The sequence below is a fragment of the Pteropus alecto genome, unplaced genomic scaffold, assembly GCF_000325575.1.
Source record: "Pteropus alecto unplaced genomic scaffold, ASM32557v1 scaffold63, whole genome shotgun sequence".
In the NCBI taxonomy this organism is placed as follows: domain Eukaryota; kingdom Metazoa; phylum Chordata; class Mammalia; order Chiroptera; family Pteropodidae; genus Pteropus; species Pteropus alecto.
This window is the reverse complement of record NW_006434897.1, coordinates 1,190,620-1,209,523: the sequence shown is the minus strand read 5'-3', so window position 1 is coordinate 1,209,523 and position 18,904 is coordinate 1,190,620. Positions and strand designations below refer to the sequence as shown.

Below are 18,904 nucleotides of genomic sequence, written 5' to 3'. Positions count from 1 at the left end.
CACTACTCAGACCAGCACACAACCTAAAACTTAGGAATTGTTTATTTCTGGAATTATTATGTAATAATTTGTGACTGTGGTTGACGTCAGGTAACTGAAACCAGGGAAAGGGAAATGGTGGGTAAAGAGGGACTGCTGTAGCAGGTGGCAGAACCAGAGTCTTAACCCAGGAAGTGACTCCTGAACTTGGATTCTTCTCTTGTGCTCTTCAGCCAGTCAGTGGCACTTTACGTGATGGTCTGTGTGTTTTCTGTGTTCCTACTTCCTGCAATGGCATCATGTCATGCATGTATTTTGTAACACTGACTCATCTTCTGTTGCATTTCATTTGCCTCACTTTTCTGTTTCTTATTCACTAGACTGGCTAAAGCAGCTGACCTATCTAAATTAAAAAATTCAATGCATATTAATTATAACTGAATTAAGTTTTCATTCTATTAGACATCTGTCTAAAGGATGGATTGTGATTATTCCCCTAAAGTATTTGCTAGAAAAGATTTGAATTTTTCTAATAGCAAGTAGTATACAAAATTACTTAAGATAGCAACTTAACTGTGTTTAAATATTGACAAAATAAACCTTTGAGAATTGAGGGGAAATTTTTCATATGTCTGCTTGTGAATTTTGAAGCATAGTTAAATATTTGGGACCTAAAACAAGATTATTAGGCATTTGTATGAGAGGCATATAATAAACTATGAGAGATTAAAAAGCTATATAGAAATAAAAAATTCCCTTCAATTTTCTCTGTGCACAGGTTCCTGACCACTGTTTAGTGTTGCTCATGGTGACCCAGGAAAGTGTCTCGTATCATATTTTATTCAAATAAGAGATTCTTGTTTTTACCAAACTTGAACACAAAAATCAAATGAAATATTCCACTATGGACAAAAACCCAAACATCTTACTTTTGGTGAAGAAAACACAAAATCGAACTCATTTTATGCAGTGAATAAAGTTCATGGTTTTCAGGGTGTCTTGAACAAGTTAGGAATTTTTTAACAAAAAAAGTTAAGTGCTTAAAGAGCAAAGAAAAGGGAAAAATGCCTCTTATTTGATGGCCTATTTTAGTTTTTAGGAATTTTTTTTCTGAATAATATGTTAGAATTTAATATACCTGTATACTTTTTTAATCATTACTGTGGAATATGCCTGAGAACATTTTTTATTCTTTCTTTTCAGATGACAGAAGTGATGCTCAGGAGAGTAGCTTAAGAGACTTACTAAAAGAACTACCATACACCCACTACTGTCTCCTCAAGTACCTATGCCAGTTCTTGACCAAAGTAGCCCAGCACCATGTGCAGAATCGCATGAATGTTCACAATCTCGCTACTATATTTGGACCCAATTGCTTTCAGTAAGTTAGTGGAATTTTGCTTTTAACGTCATCATACACTCCTTTTCCTTTACCAGTGCCTGAAATTACTGGGGTATAGAAGCATATTTAGGACTGAAAAGTCAACCGGTTTATGTTGCAAAAGTTCCATCTTGCTATTGGGCATTTTAGCCTTGTTTTTGGTCTCCATTTTGAAGAAGGCAGATATACCTTTTTATGAAACTAATTTGTAATATTTTAGATGACCTTATTTAAAATTCTGGAAATAAGATTTACTTTCACCAAAAAGAGCATTTAAAAAAATCTAGTCTGAAACATTGATTAGCAGAGAGGGGAGGAATATGATAGTGCATAATTTTTTTAATAGTGATAAATCATTGCTAAAAGTTCATATCATTGCTAATAGATGGAAAATTATAAGCAGAATATGTCTGTGACAGAAAAATGTAATCTCAGCTACACTTATTTTCTAGGAATAAATTAGATGAAAAATAAACTAGTTTCCACAGTGGGTACTATATCACTAGCCAGAAAAAATTTTGTAAAACTTTTTTATTTTTTTCCCTGTTATTCTTAATAACTCTTTAATGTATGAAACATGATCTTTCAATCCAGGGACTTCGCTTTTAACTCTCCTATTAATCCCCACTGATACCAACCACATTCCTTCTAGTTATAAGGAAAGAGAGAACACTCACATTTTAAAAGCTCTCAGAAATTCTCAGCAAGTTTTTTTTTTTTTTAATAGTATATTTGCTTATCCACTCCATTAATTTAGACACATTCAGTTGACCCGAACTAGTAATTTTACAGTCCCCAGAACGACTGTCTACATATAAATTCTGGCTTAGATCATAGTGGCTGCAGGGTTCTAGAACTTTCACAGCCTACTATAGGGAGAAGTTCTATCTTAATAACTACCCCCATTGTAACCTTAGAGATTTAAATTTTAAATAATGTCATTTTATAAGATATGTTAGGGTCTGGTGAATAAATGTCTCAAACACAAGCTCCACTAATTTCTTATTCAGGAGCTCTGTGGTGGTAAAAAAAAAAAAAAAAAAATGCTATATCTGTTCTTTTTAGTCCTCTCTGCAGAGTAAACCTTTGGTGACCTGCATGTAAGAAATAAAGGTAAGTAGAAAACTGTTCAGCAATTTTGAAACCCTAGATTCTAGACAGGCGGAAAAAATCGTTAATAGAATACTTCTTTAGTAACACGTAGATCCATACCTCATTGCTGATTCATTGGATTGGGCTTGATCTGGAGTTTCTAGTAAACTGCTTCATTTAGTCAATCAAAATATCAAATGAGTAATGAGTTTTTATTATAGGCTCTACTAAGTAGTATGGCTTTAAAAATTTTTTATGGTGGTAAAATGTAACAAAGTATACCATTTTAACCATTTTAATTGTACAGTTCAATAACAGTATATAAACGTTGTGATCTACTAATTGGTATGTATTTCTAAACTGATAAAGAAGTCACTGCTAGGTACTTCTCTTACTGAAATTGAGAATAATGCTTAAAACAGATAGTGTTTATTGAATACTTACCAAATACTGTATTGTCTCATTTATCTTATTGATTCTGAAGAGGCAAAAGTGGTTTATTTTGTCCCTGAATTTCCTCTGTCTAAGTCAAAAGTGGTTTATTTTGCCCCTGAATTTCCTCTAAGTCCAGTGACTACATACAGTTGGTCCACATATGTTATAAATATGATCAGTGGAAAGCTACCACACAAGGATAATCCTCACAATGAACCACTAAAGGACAAAGGAAACACTTTTCTTAATAACTAAGGTGGATACATTATATAGTCAATACATAAGGAGACTTTCTAATAAAGGAACATCCTCATGAAATAATAATTTTTGAAAAATATAAAATTTCAGATACAAAATGATATTGGCAATGAAATATATAATTATAACAAAAGAAAGAATACACTGACAATATATGATTGTTTGATGTTCAGGCTTCTAGGTGAATGTTAATTACCAGGGTTTAACATATACATCCTGTTAAAGGCTTACTAAATTTAAATGATCAGGGAATATCATCATTGTAAAATAGTCAAACAATATATAAGTATGTTGAATAAAAATAAAATATCCTTCATTAGTCCTTCTCATTCCAAAGCCTGGAGATAAAACTTTACATGAGTGTGTGTGTGTGTGTGGAGATATATATATACACACGTATGTGTGTGTGTGTGTGTGTATGTATATATATGTATATGTGTATATATATATGTAGAGAGAGATCTCTCTATATATATCTCTCTATATATATATCTTTTTATCCTTTCTGAACACAAACATAAAATATTTTTTAATATAAATTGGATCATGATGTATATATTGCGAAGCTAGATTTTTCTTAATGGTAGCACTGGAACTTTTAATGTCAGTGTATTTATATATGTTATTCATTTTTAAGTATTGAATAGTGTGAATTTCTCCTAACTTGTTTCTGTCTCTTGATGAGCACCAACACTGTCAAATTTTGATATTAAAACAGTTGCAGTAAACATCCCATGACTCTTCATGTACATCTGCAACTATTTCTATAGAATTAATAACTTAGAAGGGTAAATGCTCATCTGAGGGGTTTATACATTTTAAAATTAATGTGTGGTACCCTTCATAGGGCTATAACAATTTACATTTCTGTCATTGGTATTTCATAATACTCGTTGCCCTGTAACCTTGCTATGCTGTGTTATCATATATTTAAATTCTTGTTGATCTAATGGGAAAAAATGATATCTTAATTATTTATGAATTAGAATATATTTTTAGGTTTTGATGGGTAGTCATTAGTATTTGTGTTCCTCTGTGTCTTCTGTTCATATATCGTGCTTGTCTTTTATTTATCTTTTGTTTTTGGTTCTTATTGCTTTGTGGGAGTTTTTTGAGATATAATTGACACATATTAGTTTCAGGTTTACAACATAATGATTCAATATTTGTGTATGAAATAATCACCACATTATAAGTCTAGTTACCATTTGTTACCAAAGTTACAAATTTTTTGATTTTGTGATGACTTTTGAGATTTATTCTCTTAGCAACTTTCAAATATGTGACACAGCATTATTGACTATTACCACCATGCTCTACTTTACATCACCATGACTTATTTATTTTCTAACTGGAAGCTTGTACGTCTTTACACCCTTCATCCATTTCACCCACCTCATCACCCCCCACATCTGGTAACCACCAGTCTGTTCTTTATATCCGTTTTCTTTTGTTTGTTCATTTGCTTTGATTTTTAGATTTCACGTATAAGTGGAATCATTCAGTATTTGTCTTTCCCTGACTTATTCATTTAGCATAATGCCCCCTGAGATCCCTTCATGTTGTCACAAATGGCAAGATTTATTTTTTTACGGCTAAATATTCCCTTATGTATATATATACCACATTTTTGTCCATTCAGTCATTAATCTACATTTAGGTCATTTCCATATCTTGGCTATTGTAACTGCAGTGAACATAGAGGTGCATATATCTTTTCAAATTAATGTTTTTATTTTTTTCATATGAATACCCAGAAGTGGAATTGCTGGCTTTTACAGTAGTTCTATTTTTAATTTTTTTGAGGAACTTCCATACTGTTTTTCATAGTAGTTGTACCAATTTACATTCTGTGAGTGTTCTTTAGGTCTTCTAAAAAAGAATCTTTTGTCTGTTATAAAAATCGCAAAAATTTTTTTATTCTATTGTATGCCTTTATCTTTGTATTTATGATAATTTATTATATTAATTTTTAAATTTTTTAATTTACTTAAATGCATTAACTTGCCCCCTTTTTGTTTATGTGGGGACTTATGTCTTCTTTAATAATATTGTCTTAATATCAAAGTTAATTACAATACACATATATTTCTTTTGTTATACTTTATCTAAATTTCTTTTCTATATATCATGTATGGATCCAGTTTGATTTTTCTTCAAATACTTAGCCAATTTTTGCCAAACCACTTATTGAGTAGTATACCTTCTTGCTATTTTACCATGCCAACTCTATTACATATTGACTTCTTACACATACATGAGTTTGTTTCTGGATTTTGTGTGGTTCCTTATTTTCTATTTTTCTATTACATTTTCTCTTAAAGAGAGAGTTTAGAATCTCCATGGTAAGTGGTGTCTTATTGTGGTTTTGATTTGCATTTCCCTGATGAATAATGATGTTAAATATCTTATATGCTTGTTGGCCATTTGTATATCTTTAGAAAAATGTATATTCAGATCCTGTGCCCATTTTTAATTGGGTTATTTGGCTTTATTATTGAGTTATGAGTCTTTTATATATTTTTCAAGCGCAGATTATTTAATATTGAAGTTCAATACATCTGTTTTCTCTTTGTCACTTTTGCTTTTGGTGTTGTTTCTGAGAAGGTTACACCTAACTCATGAAGATATTTTCTTTTAAGAGTTTTATAGTTTGAACTCTTACATTTAGGTCTATGAGTTAATTTGAAGTTAATTTTTGTTCAGGGTAAGGAGGGAGTTGAACTTGATGCCTTTGCCTGTGGATGTGCAGCTATCTTTGTACTATTTGTAGAAAAGACTATTTTTCCTCATTGAATTATCTTAGCATTCTTGTTGAAAATTAACTGACCATAATTTTTAGGGTTTATTTCTGGACTCTTAGTTTTATTTCACTGATCAACATATCTGTCCTTATGCCAGTACCACACTGTCTAGATTACTGTAACTTTTTAGTAAGTTTTGAAATAAGGAAGTTTAAGTCTTCTGACTTGGTTTGTCTTTTTCAAGATTAATTTTAGTTATTATAGGTCCCTTGAATTTCCATTTGAATTTTAGAATCAGCTTCTACGTTTCTGCAAAGAAGCCAGTGGGTAATTTGATAAGAATTCTGTCAAATCTGTAAATCAAGGTGGAGAATACTCCCATCTTAATATTATATCTTCCAATCCATGAACGTGGGATGTCTTTCCATTTCCTTAAGTCTTCTTTAATTTCTTTCAACAATTTTTATAGTTTTCAGAGCATAAGTTTTACACTTCTTTTGTTAAACCCATTCTTATTTTATTCTTTTGATTGCTATTCCAAGTAAAGTTATTTTCTTAATTTTATTTTTAGATTGTTCATTGCCAGTGCTATCAGTTTCATATGCATTTATTTTATTGTGAATGAAGTTGCACATCTTTACTTTTTAAAGGTCATTTGCCTTTCTCTTAATGTGTTCAGGTCTTTTGCCCATTTTCCTATCGGGTCCTCAGGGTTTTTTTCCCCTTGTTGAATATTTATTTTTAGTCTCTCTTCCCCCAATAAACTCATTTAAAATTCTAATTTTTCTCTCAGTATCATTTTGTCACATCACTTTCAGTATTATTGTATAACTTCTTACGTGCTGGATTGTCCAGGATCCACACCCTGAGACTGAGGTTTCAAGCAAGAGTTCTGCTGGATACTACTCTTTGCAACCAGAATTATGCAAAAGAAGTTGAATTTTCATGCAGTTGTAACAAAAGCCTCACTCAGTCCCACAGTTACTTAGGAGCTGGGATGGCCTTTCAGAGATAGCCCATTTTAAGTCAAGGAGGTTGGTCCTTTTATCCTATTCCCTTTAGTCATTGGGTAGAAGCCGTGCCCAGGGAGGTGCTATAATCTTGGGAAGAGTTCAGCCATGAGCCATAAGCAGGCAACACTCTCAACAACTGGAGTAATGAATACCTCCATCACGAGAGGGTCATCTGATTGGCACCCCACCGAGTCAACTACATTTCCATAACAATGTTATAATAATGTTTTTATAATATATCACAGTAATAAGTGTTTTTCTATGAAAATTTCAGCAAACTTTAGACTGTAAGTTGTATATGTTCTATATGATTTTTCTAAGGAAATTCCTATATATTCCAGTTTCTAAAATAAGTAAAAATCCTCTTGAAAAATATTATTCTTAGAGTTTAGCAGGAATTGATTTCCCCAAGTTTTTTTTTTCCCCCAAGTTTTGGTAATTATTGAAACAGGTACTGTATATTCAGTGGTTTGAATAGCCTGACATAATAAAGAAAATTAGTCTAGCCTTTGTTCTGCCACTTGGTAGGTTTGACTTTCTGCATTATTAATTTTTCTGTTAAATTTTCTATAAAATGGGACCTACAGAGTTTGCTTTGAATCTTAAGATCATAAGAGAATGTCCTGGTGGATAGTAGACAGTTGGTAGAGTTCTGTTGGAATACATGTGCATTTAACTAAATACGTTTAAAATTGCATTAAGGGAAAGATCAGGATTTATAGATTTGGCCGTTGTACCACATAGTGAAGTGGGCTCCTTAGAAACATGAGATGGGAGATATGACATTCTTCTTGCCTCAGTTGTCTTAGTTTTCACTTTCTTCTTACAAATTATAAGCTTCCTACATTATTAAATATATTTTTTTAATATTTAAGGAAAAATATTTTGTCCAATGAAAATTTTAATTACAAACCAATTTCTTCAACTTAGTACTTGTATCTGACACAAGTCTTATGACTTCCTCAGATTGCCCAGGCACTATTCCCCTTCCAGACCAATCTGTCACCAGGGACTGACCTTTCACCATCCTTGAGAATGCTGGATCCTTCTTAGCTGCTCCCTTGCAGCTTGGTCAACCAGCCACCTGCCCAGAGTTTCTGGCTTCTTCCGTCACTTTTGGACCCTGTGCTAGTATCTCAGTTCTTGATGGGCTGCCAGAGAGGCTAGATAAGGCAACCTGAAAGTCTAGAACAGTTAAATCCTTCTGAATGAACTTTGCCAATGGGAAACAGGAGTCAGTAGGAAATTAGGTGGATCCCTTCTTTCTCTGGCTCGTGGAATACCCATCACATAGCTTACTCTTGCATCCCATCTGTTGAATTCCAGACTGCCAAACATAATGTTTGTCAAGCAAACTGTTGTTTGCCTTTGGGATTCTTTGTGAAATAGCTATGCACACTATATATTGTTTCACATCCCTACTTATATCCTTTCCTCACCCATGCTGACCTGTATTTCTACTCTCAAAGTATTGCACCAACATCCTCATCCTTGGCTCAGTCTCTGTTTTCTTGAGAATCTGTTCTAAGGCAATGTACAGCTAAGGACACAGAAAACTTCCAATATAGGAGGAAGACTAATTAATATGGTGAGATACATTGTACTTTAAGAATTTTAAAGGATAATGTTGAGTATACATGATTTTTTTTTCATATGCTGACTTTGGGACCTAATTTTCTCATTAAAAGCAGATCCACTGTAAATGTTATACTTCTCAATATTATTATGTGACTCTGAATTTGCAGTTTCCTTTGACAAAACAGTGGTCAATGCTGAGAATAATATTAGAAAAATTGAAATATTTGTATTTAGTGTTAGAGTTCATTGAAAAATCTATTTGTTAAATGAGGATGAAGAAACCAAAGTCTCCCTAATGACTTTTAGCTGAGATACTGTTTTTTTGGTTGGTGGTTAATATTCTTGGCACTTTGCATTAAACCCATTGTGCATCCTTCATTTCCATCATTTAATAATATCAGTAACATCAAAATTTAATCTCCAATAATTAAACCTAATTGCTACTGATGAGTAAGCCATTTTGATCAAATTCTGTTTCATTTCTTTACTTCCTTTGCCTTTGACTACAGATCTGTAAATTCTGTCTCTTGAAACAACTGCTTTAATGCTCATCAGTAACATCTGTAATATAGATATTTCTAAAACTTGAGATAAATCAATTTTCAGTTTTGAGTGATAAAGCTTTCCACATGTGCTTCATCTAAGATGTTACATTTTGTCTAGTGGCAGCATAACACAGGTTTTGAAACTGCTATTGGCCTCCTTCAAATCTTGCAGAAAAAAGTAACACAATAAATTAATCATACCAAATCACTAATTCATAACCTGTAGTTGCATGATTGTATGTGTGTATAATTAGGTATTTGGACAATATCAGTACATATTAGATGAGTTCAGCTAAATTTGTAGACACAAACAGGATATGTAACCAGATAAACCTACAATGTTGCTGTTAACTAACTTATCTGTTAACTGCTACTAAGCAGCTTGTTTGATTTGCAGCCCAAATGTTACTTTTGGAAAATGGGTAATCTGGATTAAAAAGTATAGTTAACATTTTTTAAAAATTAAGCCCAAATCCAATCTCACACAGTCATATATTTATAACCTATTAACGTATCTATTCATAACATGCAGGTTATTTAATTTTTAACACAATCGTATTTATACTGTCATCCATAAACGTTTATCTGACATAATAAAGAATGCGTGATTGGGGAGTTTGGCCTTTCTCTACTAAAACCTATACCAGACCTTTCCAATGGTTAACTTCATTGCCCACGCTTTTGTGTTATAATCCCACTGTAACTGGCAACTGTTAGAATTGACATTCAAGTTGACTTTTTTCAAAATGGGTATACATTTATTTTTTATTACAAAAGTAGCATGTCAATTTTAGGGGAAAAAAAAAAAACTTTTTTCAAACCAAAAAAGCAAAAAAATAAAGATGAAAATCATCCATAATTTTACTACCCAGCTTTAGTTCACACTTTGGCTTATGTGCTTCCACATTCTTTATATGCTCACTTATATATGTTTGATTAAAGATGGAGTAATAAAATAATACTGCATTATAACCTTTATTTTAAAACTGAATATCCTCTATCATGATGTTTTTCTATGCTTATAAATATAATTCTACATCATCATTTCTAATGACAGCATAGCATTGTGATCTTTTGATCAATATCCTTTATTTAAGCAATCTCTTCAAATGGCATTTCACGATTTTTTTCTCAGCAATAGTAATAGGTAATATTTATTGAGTGCTTACTAAGTTCCTAGCAATGTGCTTTTCATTTATTTGCTAATTTTATCCTTAAAACCTTATGAGACAAGTACTGTTATTATCTCTATACATGAAGAAACTGAAGTACAAAAAGTTTAAATTGCTGAAGTCACACGGCTAGGGAAAGGTTAGCATCAGGCTTCCGAATCCAGACAGCTTGGCTCCTCAGCTCTGAGCTCTTAATCACCACTCTGTAACTGTTTCCCCTATAAAGAGCTTTGCAGTGACTATTCTTGAACATACATTTTTCACACTTCACTAATTATTTTCTTTGGATGTACTTTTAGAAGTAGACTTGCCTAGTCAAAGAATATTCATATCATCAGAATTTTTTCTTCATTGAAAGGTTCTACCAGTTCGTAAGCAGCAATGTATGTATGTCTCCCCTTTCTCACACCTCCTCCAGTACTGGTTTATCATTCCTTTTCATATTTGCTAATGTAATTGAACATTATTTCTTTAAAAATTTTTGCTTTTTTGATTACAGTGAGGTTTGTCATATTTAAAAATCTGTTTTCCCATATAGTTTTTCTTTTGTAAATTTCCTTTTTCTCTTTTTTCTTCCAGTTTTCCTAAGCTGGTACCTTTTTGTAATTGATTTTTAAGAGTTCCTTTTATAGTACGACTATTAACCTGTTATGTATTGGAACTATCTCTCACAGCTTATAATTTAAATTTGAACTCATAATTTATACTTCTTGCCACAAAGAAGTTAAAGATTTTATTAATCCTATGCATCAATTTGTGTTGTTTAGCTTATCTTTAAAAGGTCTTCTACCTCAGAGTTATAAGAATATTTACTTATATTGTCTCAATAATTTTTCAGTTTCACATTTAATGTGGAAATTATCTTTGAAAAGGTATATGGAATCTAAAATTTATTAAGTAGTCCCTTATATTTCATCTTAGATTTATAGTTTTTTAATAAATCTAAAAGCTATTAAATATTCTTTTATTTTTCATCTTACATTTAAAGTTTTTTAATATTTTAAATACTGAATTCTAGTGGAATTTACTTGGGAATAAGATACAATTTAAGGATGTAATTGTTCACTGAAATAATTAGCCTGGTAATCAGACAACATTTAGAGAGTAATTCATGCCTTTGCCAAGTGATTCAAAATGTCACTTTATAATTACATCAAATTCTTACATGTTTTTTGGCCTTCTCTGGGCTCTATTCTACACTGATCTATCTGCTTGTGTGTTGCTAGTATCATACCCTTTATAGTTTAGTGTCATGAGTGGTATTCTTCACTTTATTCTTTTTCAGGATTGTCTTGAATAACATGTATATGTTATCCCAGAATGTCAGAATATTTTTCTAGATTTAAAAATTTCCATTGAGCTTTTAGGTTTATCAGGTATAGTTGGAATATTTAATATTGAGTCATTCATTTAATAAAATGACAAATAATCCCACTTAGTCCAGTTTTTACTTATGTATTTTTGTTTCTTAAAATTATAGAAGCTTGAAAAATATGGAAAATTATAATGTATACAGTGAAAATCATCCACTAATTCATTATTTAGAAATAATAACTTTGGATTTTTAATCTATTTTCTTCCAGCCTTGTGCCCATATGTATATTATTTTTAAAATTTTAAATTTTATATACCTTTTTAATCCTATTTTTTTCAAAAATTAAATTGTATATGTTTTCCATGCCATTTAAATCTTTTAGTTAACATCATTTTTATTTGTTTATAGCCAGGACTTTCTGTTGTATCATATTGAAGTTTGCGCATATACAAAAAGCACGTTCAGTCATCTATTTCTGGTGAATCCATAAGCATAGTTGGTACTCTCGTACTTTTATAGATAAAAAAATTAAAGTGCATATAGTATCAGTTTTGGGGATTATAGAGCTAAAGTAGAACTGATAACATTTATTTTGGTCTGTTCCAATTGAAACTGAACTAGGCAAGAGAATATCAATTGCTTTTTAGAGAGGGAAAAAGCAAATGTACAGAAAGATTTCTACATTATCATTGTCCTTTGGTCAAACGGATAGAAATGTTAGGTTGAACCATATAAGACTATCATTTTTTCTAGTTCAAAATGGTGAGTTATTACAATTTTATATAGTTCAGTGTAATAGTAAGCTCGTCTATTATTCCTATTATAATCAGCTAAGAACATGAGTTTGAATCACAAGAAATTAAATTACATATTGAAGATGATAACGAAAATTCTCCATTCAGTGTCCACTTATTTTGTTCCAAGAATCATGATAATTTATAATTTTATGTGAATCATACATAGTGTTCCTGTCAATATTCTGTGTGAAAGGTAGAGCAAACTTTATTATTGTGGTTAGTGATGATAATAATGCTTCAAGCCTTGGTTTTTCAAACAAAAGAACCAGAACATAGGCTTTTTGACCCTGGTCTTACTCAAGAGATAGCATTAGATCTTCAAGTGGTTGCCCAGCAAGTCGATTAACTGCTTGTTTGTAACGTATAAAATAGCAGCCAATAGTATTGAAAATATACAGTGTCATTTATACTTTTTCTTATGTGAAATAATAACATTATATTGCAAGAAACTGATTTTTTTTTTTTTTCCTAGCAGCTTTAGCTCATTTAGCGCATTTTTTGGTCAATGTTTACGTGAGGAAGAACAAAATGTAGATGTTTTGCAGGTCTTTTACCGTGTCATTGTGAGGCACTGTTTTCAAAATGTGTGAACTATTCTCTAGAATATACTTCTCTAGAGAATAACCAGGCTTAAAGGTTGAACATTGCTGATTGGGGTCAGAGTCAAAGATTTCTTATCCTTTTAAAAATAATCCCTAGAGTCCTTCAGTCTTTGTGGAAATGTAGTGATTAAGCAATAACATCTGCCGAGAAGTTAATGATCATCTCATGAAATACACTGTCCAGCATAAATTCAAGGTCCTTTAAGTCAGTCGGTTGTTTATTAATGAGAAATGCCCAGCCCGATGATATCAACACTATGCTATTAAATAATATTTTTTAAATGAGATTGCATGTTTTCCTTCAAACATACTTTCGAAAGACTTACACATTCATGATCTTTATATCAATCTTAGGAAGAGAGAAGTCCAGATGATTTTATTTTGCAAAAAGTGGCATAAGGATCCATGGGGTGGCTGGTGGGTGGGTGTCGATGACTGGCTACAAGTTTTATCACCAGAAAGCAGGAAGACTAAGAATAGGATGTCCTCTGACTCCGAGTCTGCCGTGTTTTCCACTAGATCACATATTTTCTCAAGATAATACTACAGATGTTATTTACTGCCCTGTACTCGGTCTCACCAGTCATGGGTTATTTGCGTGATTAATGACTTTCATTGTAACACTGGCCTTGCTGTGGCCCGTGCGTGTATAGTCAGTTTTAATTACAACTTTTAAAAATTGAAGAAAGCATTTAAAATGAATACTCTTTCTTTTGGGGGGAAAAAAGTAAATGCAGATTCTGATGTTTCTGCTTTTCTCACATTTCATATCTCTAAAAGAAAATTCAAGAGAAAGCAAAATCAATTTAGTAATGCAGTGTGGTTGCTGCCTATAGGACTTCAGAATATAAATAAATCAGTGCCACATGTCTTGCTCAAGCATAACCTTGAAAATAGCTATTGGTCTTTTAAACTCTTTGCATCATCATCCAGTGATGACAGGCAGTTAATTTAGGCATAAATAGCGAGTGTGTGTGTGCGTGTGTGTGTGTGAGAGTAAGGGAACATGTTTTTCACTGTTGACAAAATCTAATGGCAAATTTATATTCTCAACATTATTGTTGAATGTATATGACCTCATGTACAGATTTATCATCTTACACACCCATATCTGCCTTCTACATATACAATTGTTTTTTTATTTTCTCCCATGAGGTTACTGTCAAGACTCAGTCTTAAAAGAGCAGAATTCTACTCCTTCCTCTGCTCGTAAGCAACTTTGTGACTTTAAGAAGTTACTTAATTTTTCTAGCCCTCTATCTGATACTAAATTACATATGAATTTCTTTTCAGTATTAAGATTTTGTTATTTCAGTTTCTATAATTTTTATGTATTATCTGGTAAATATTAATTTACCAATTTTTTTTGAGCACATACTATATACCAGCAGTCAGTGTGCTAGATGTTGGTCAGACAACATGGTTCTTACCATCAGGGAGCTCATGCTTTATGAGGGAAGAGGGAAATTTCATAAATAATTACAGAATTACAGTTGTGATAAGTGTTGCAGTAGAGTTTATAGTAGAGATCTTGATCATGTGAATATTTGAGTATATATGCCAGAGAAGTGACTTGTGCTTCATTCAAACTTAGCTGCCTTGAGACATTCTCTCTCCTTTTTAATACACTCCACATCTCCCAAGTTCTCTTTATCTCTTCTTTGACTGACTTTGATAACTTTTTAACTGGTTTTCCTTTTGCTCTCACCCACTTCAATCAAATCCACATTATTGCTAGAAATACCTATTTAAAACATAAATCAGATCATGTCTCTTTTTTGCTTCCAAGACCTCCATTCAAAGATATATCTTTTTTCTACCATAGCATTCAAAGCCTTTAAATATTTGGCCTGTAATTTCTCATGTAGCTTCATCTCTTCCCCTACTACTGCCTAAGTACTATTCATCATGGATCTGGAGATGGACAACCTGTATTTATACTAGAGGAAAATCTTGTGACTGAGCTAGAGTTTGGAGTTCATTCATTCTGATTTACTCCTTGAAGAAAAAATGGACAGATTCTTCAAGAACAGTTGCATTCTGGGTAATCTCTATAGCTAAGTGATTGGAAGACAGTTGGAGAGCTCGAAAGAATATAAACTAGTGTGGCATCACTAAAGCCAAAGAAAATGGAATTCTAATAAAGAGGGACCAAGGAGAAAGAGAACTGAGAAAAGTATCATGGATTTGGAGATGTAGAGATATTTCGAATCATTAAAGGCTTTGAATACTATGGTAGAAAAAACACATACACATGACACTTCATACTGTTTCTCAAAGAACAGTCTTCTAAATAACATTTAAAAAATACTATGAAAAGCATAATATTACCTGGGAAAAAATAAGTACCTTTGGGGTTAGAAAAGAAACCTCAGTTTCTAGAATTAGTACTCATTTTTAAATGTGTTGATATCGATTGTGGCTCAGTTGTTAAAGTTCTCAACTTTTTACCGCCACATAGTGTTGTTAAATTTGTCATGACTCCTTTGAGTTTTCTGTTAGAGACCAAAAAGGGAAAAAATATAAGTACATTTGTTTTCTAGTTTAGATTCCCAAAGTAGAATGTAAACGAAGACTTAATTTTTTATGAGTTTTATAGAATCTGTGGTTGAATAACATGTTTGCTATGTACAAAGTTGATTGAAATGAATATTTTTGTGTTACAATGGGCTCAGGTAGAACATTAAATCATGTTAGTTTTTAAAATTTGACTATTGCAAGTAAAAATAACAGAGACCCTATTCATGATTAAAGACTAATAGAATATATAAAGGCAGATTAGTCATATGATATCTTATTCCCCTTGATGTTGCTATTAAGCAAAAATTTCTCATAATGAGCCTAGAGAATTACGTTAATGGGCCATAGGAACAATTTTATGATATCAAGGTGTAATAAGACTTATGGTTCAGGTTTTATGTAATTTATATAGAAAGACAGTATAGCTAGACTGTTTTGGTTCACTTACTTTCTAAGAGTGGGATCTTCAGCAAGTCATTTAACCTCTCATTTCTTTCTATAAAATAGGAATAATAATATTAACTGATATAGCGATTGTCAATATATATGAACATATATATGTAAGTATATGTATATATATTTATATGTATGTATATATATTTATATATGTGAAGCTAAGAATATTTCCTAGAACCTACTTGTATTATTATAGTTTAGTGATTTTCTAGAAAAGCAGATTCTCCTTAGTTTGTCAATTTACCCATCATGGGGCTTCAGGTTAGTAACAGTATTACAGCAGCAAATTTGTCCTTAAAATAGGAAACAAGTCTATGCCTTGGAAGACATAAGTCCAGGGACCTGTATAAGATTAGGCACTGTTATATCTTAGATATAATTATGATATATTCATTCTTAATATAAAACAGTGTAATTTTATAGAGCATGGATTAATCATGCTGATAGATACACTTTTAAATATAGATGGCAAATAAATATTCCTTACATTTATCTTCATGTATTGCTTTCTGAGACCATTTTTGGTTTTCTTCTTCCCAAAGACTTTCCCAGGTCCTAAACTTTCTTTTAGCAGCCCCACACCACATCACATCAAACATGTTAAAATATACCCACAACCCATACTAATTATAATTTGTGTAAAAAATTTGATTTCTTTTGAGCTGTAATTGAATAGTTCATATGATACTATATTTTGAAACATTTAAATATTTACAGATTTTAATTTTGCAGTGTTTTAGGATTTGTTTTTTGTTTTGTTTCGTTTTCCCCTCACTCTCCCCTGCGGCCTCCCATCCACACTCTCCCATCCATTTTCCAGTTCAGACAGAGCTGATACCCTCTTCTCTCAGTAATCCTCATAGTAAAGATCAAGGTCTAATTCTACTGACGGTTGCTTTAGGATGTTTTTCAAATCCTGCAACTTTTTCTACCATCACCCTTGTCTAGACACCCATCTTCTCTGAATTGCTACAGTAACTTACCATTTGACATCTCTGCCTTAAGTTTCTTCCCTCTCCGATCTGTAATAACACATGAAATAGCACATTGTATTTGTGTAGCACAGTCCAGTTTTAAAAGTGCTTTCATATCCGCTGTTTAATTTGATTCTCATGAAAAACTTCCCCTCTTCTGATGCAGAAACTGTGGCAGTGAAGGGCCGTGACATGCTCAAATCATACCACTGGTAAGTGGTTGAAACAGAAGTCTGGCCTAGGGCTTTCAATTCCATAGCCAGTGCCCCTTCTGTTATATTGCAACCATGTCTCACTTAAACACTGATACTAATCCACCTCAAATGCAGTCTTTGGCTTGTCACTTCCTTATTCAAGGCTGAAATGGTCTAGGAACATATTCAACTCTGGCAGAAAAGACTGCCCAGTCGGGCTTGGCTTCACCCTACTATGTGTCCCTCCGTTCCTGCCTTAAATTCCAGCTTAATGTAAACTGTCCTATTATGTCCCCACTGACATGCATTGTTCACATCTTTCTTCCAGTCAGAGGTGCCCTTATTTTCCCATCCCTATCTTCTACCTCAGCCTTCCTATGAGTCTATCTGGTAGCCAGGCCATTGTCCAGCATTCACCAGGAAGCCTCTCTTGGCTACCCTTACCCATGAGCCCTCCACCCTGTGCGAAAAAGCAGTGTAGAGCCTGGAATTAGGCCTGAGGTGGAGTCTTGTCTTTGCCACTTAGAAACCATGCCACCTGAATAAGTCATTTAACTTTTTTGATCCACAATTTCTTATATTTAACATAGAAATTATGAAAATTACCTCAGACTAGTTATAAGGATAAAATCTAATGTGCTAATGTGAAAATGATGTGTCTTTAAATGTTAGTTACTACCGTCACTGATAACTTATAGAGTACAATTATATGAACTCCTCAGAACATCTTTTATATTGATGATGATGTTATTTCATGTCGTCACAAATATTTCATGTCCTCTTATGTAAAATGTATGTTCCTTTGATGGAAGAGGCTGGTTGTACTTCTTTATGTCACCCAAAAGCCCCAAATAGTGTCGTGTGATTTCTGTTGAATAAATAAATAATAGTTTGAGGATGTAAAGGTAAAATAAATGGCACTTGATTCTTTTGGGAAAAAAATTAAGGCAATTATTTAGCTCTTGTATCCTGGAATTTAAATACCCATTATGTTAGATCGGGTAAAAAAGGACAAGAACATGACATAAGAGATGTGATGAAAAAGAAAAAAGGGAGAAAAGAGGAAACAGATAAAAACCTCCAAAGTACATTTGGAAATTAAGTCAGTGATTCCCTTGCTGTTAAGAAAGAACAGTGTACATCCTCTCACGCAGGTCAGGGTGAAAAAAAGATTGAGAACAACTGCCAAGTGTTCTAACTCAAAACATGTTTCATTTTGGAGTAATTACTACATCCTTACTTCATCAAAGTTTGATTCTAGGTCAAGGCCAAGAGAAAACTTGAGTTTTTTGTTTTTGTTTGATTTGTTTTGTTTTGTTTTTCCCTTCCAAAGAATCAAGTTTACGTAGCTACTGATCCTAGTAGTTTTATACTTGCTATGTTGGGAAACAATAGTTGTCCGCCCCCACTCCCCAATTGTTTAGAACATAAGTGGTGCAAAGTTGAAACTTTAGAAAGGTGAGTTCTGTGCGTGCACTGTATCAGAGATAATGCAATATTCAGTTTACATTACCTGCCCTTCTTGGCCATTAGACCCAGACAGCCTTCCACTTTGAGTCAAGAAACCTTTACTTAATAAGCATGGACATTATGGCAGGTCCTCTGTGAAAAGGAATAAACAGGAAAAGTAAGTATGCAGTGGACTGTAATTGTGGAAAGTAAACACACACACTGCCATGGCCTCTGGTACTCAACGAGTCCCCTCTGTGTGGCAGCAGATAGGCAATATTTAGGGACATGATGCCAGAAAAAAACATGCATAAAACCCTGGGTAACCACCCAATATCAACTGACTTTACAGTCTCCAGAAGAACTTCTCATCCCTTCCTCACCCACTGTAGAATGCCCA

At 32.8% G+C, this 18,904-nt stretch overlaps 1 protein-coding gene across 4 annotated transcripts in view; it reads left to right on the top strand.

The window, feature by feature from the left end:
* FAM13A (family with sequence similarity 13 member A) overlaps positions 1 to 18,904 on the top strand; it is a 240,562-nt gene that overhangs the window by 44,661 nt on the left and 176,997 nt on the right. For 3 of the 4 annotated variants that reach the window (XM_015588464.2, XM_015588465.2, XM_006910727.3), the window contains exon 4: positions 1,183 to 1,360. The exons of the other annotated variant lie outside the window; for it this stretch is intronic. In XM_015588464.2, the coding sequence (XP_015443950.1) occupies positions 1,183 to 1,360 (178 nt within the window). The remainder of the gene's footprint in view (positions 1 to 1,182; positions 1,361 to 18,904) is intronic. 4 annotated transcript variants of the gene reach the window in all.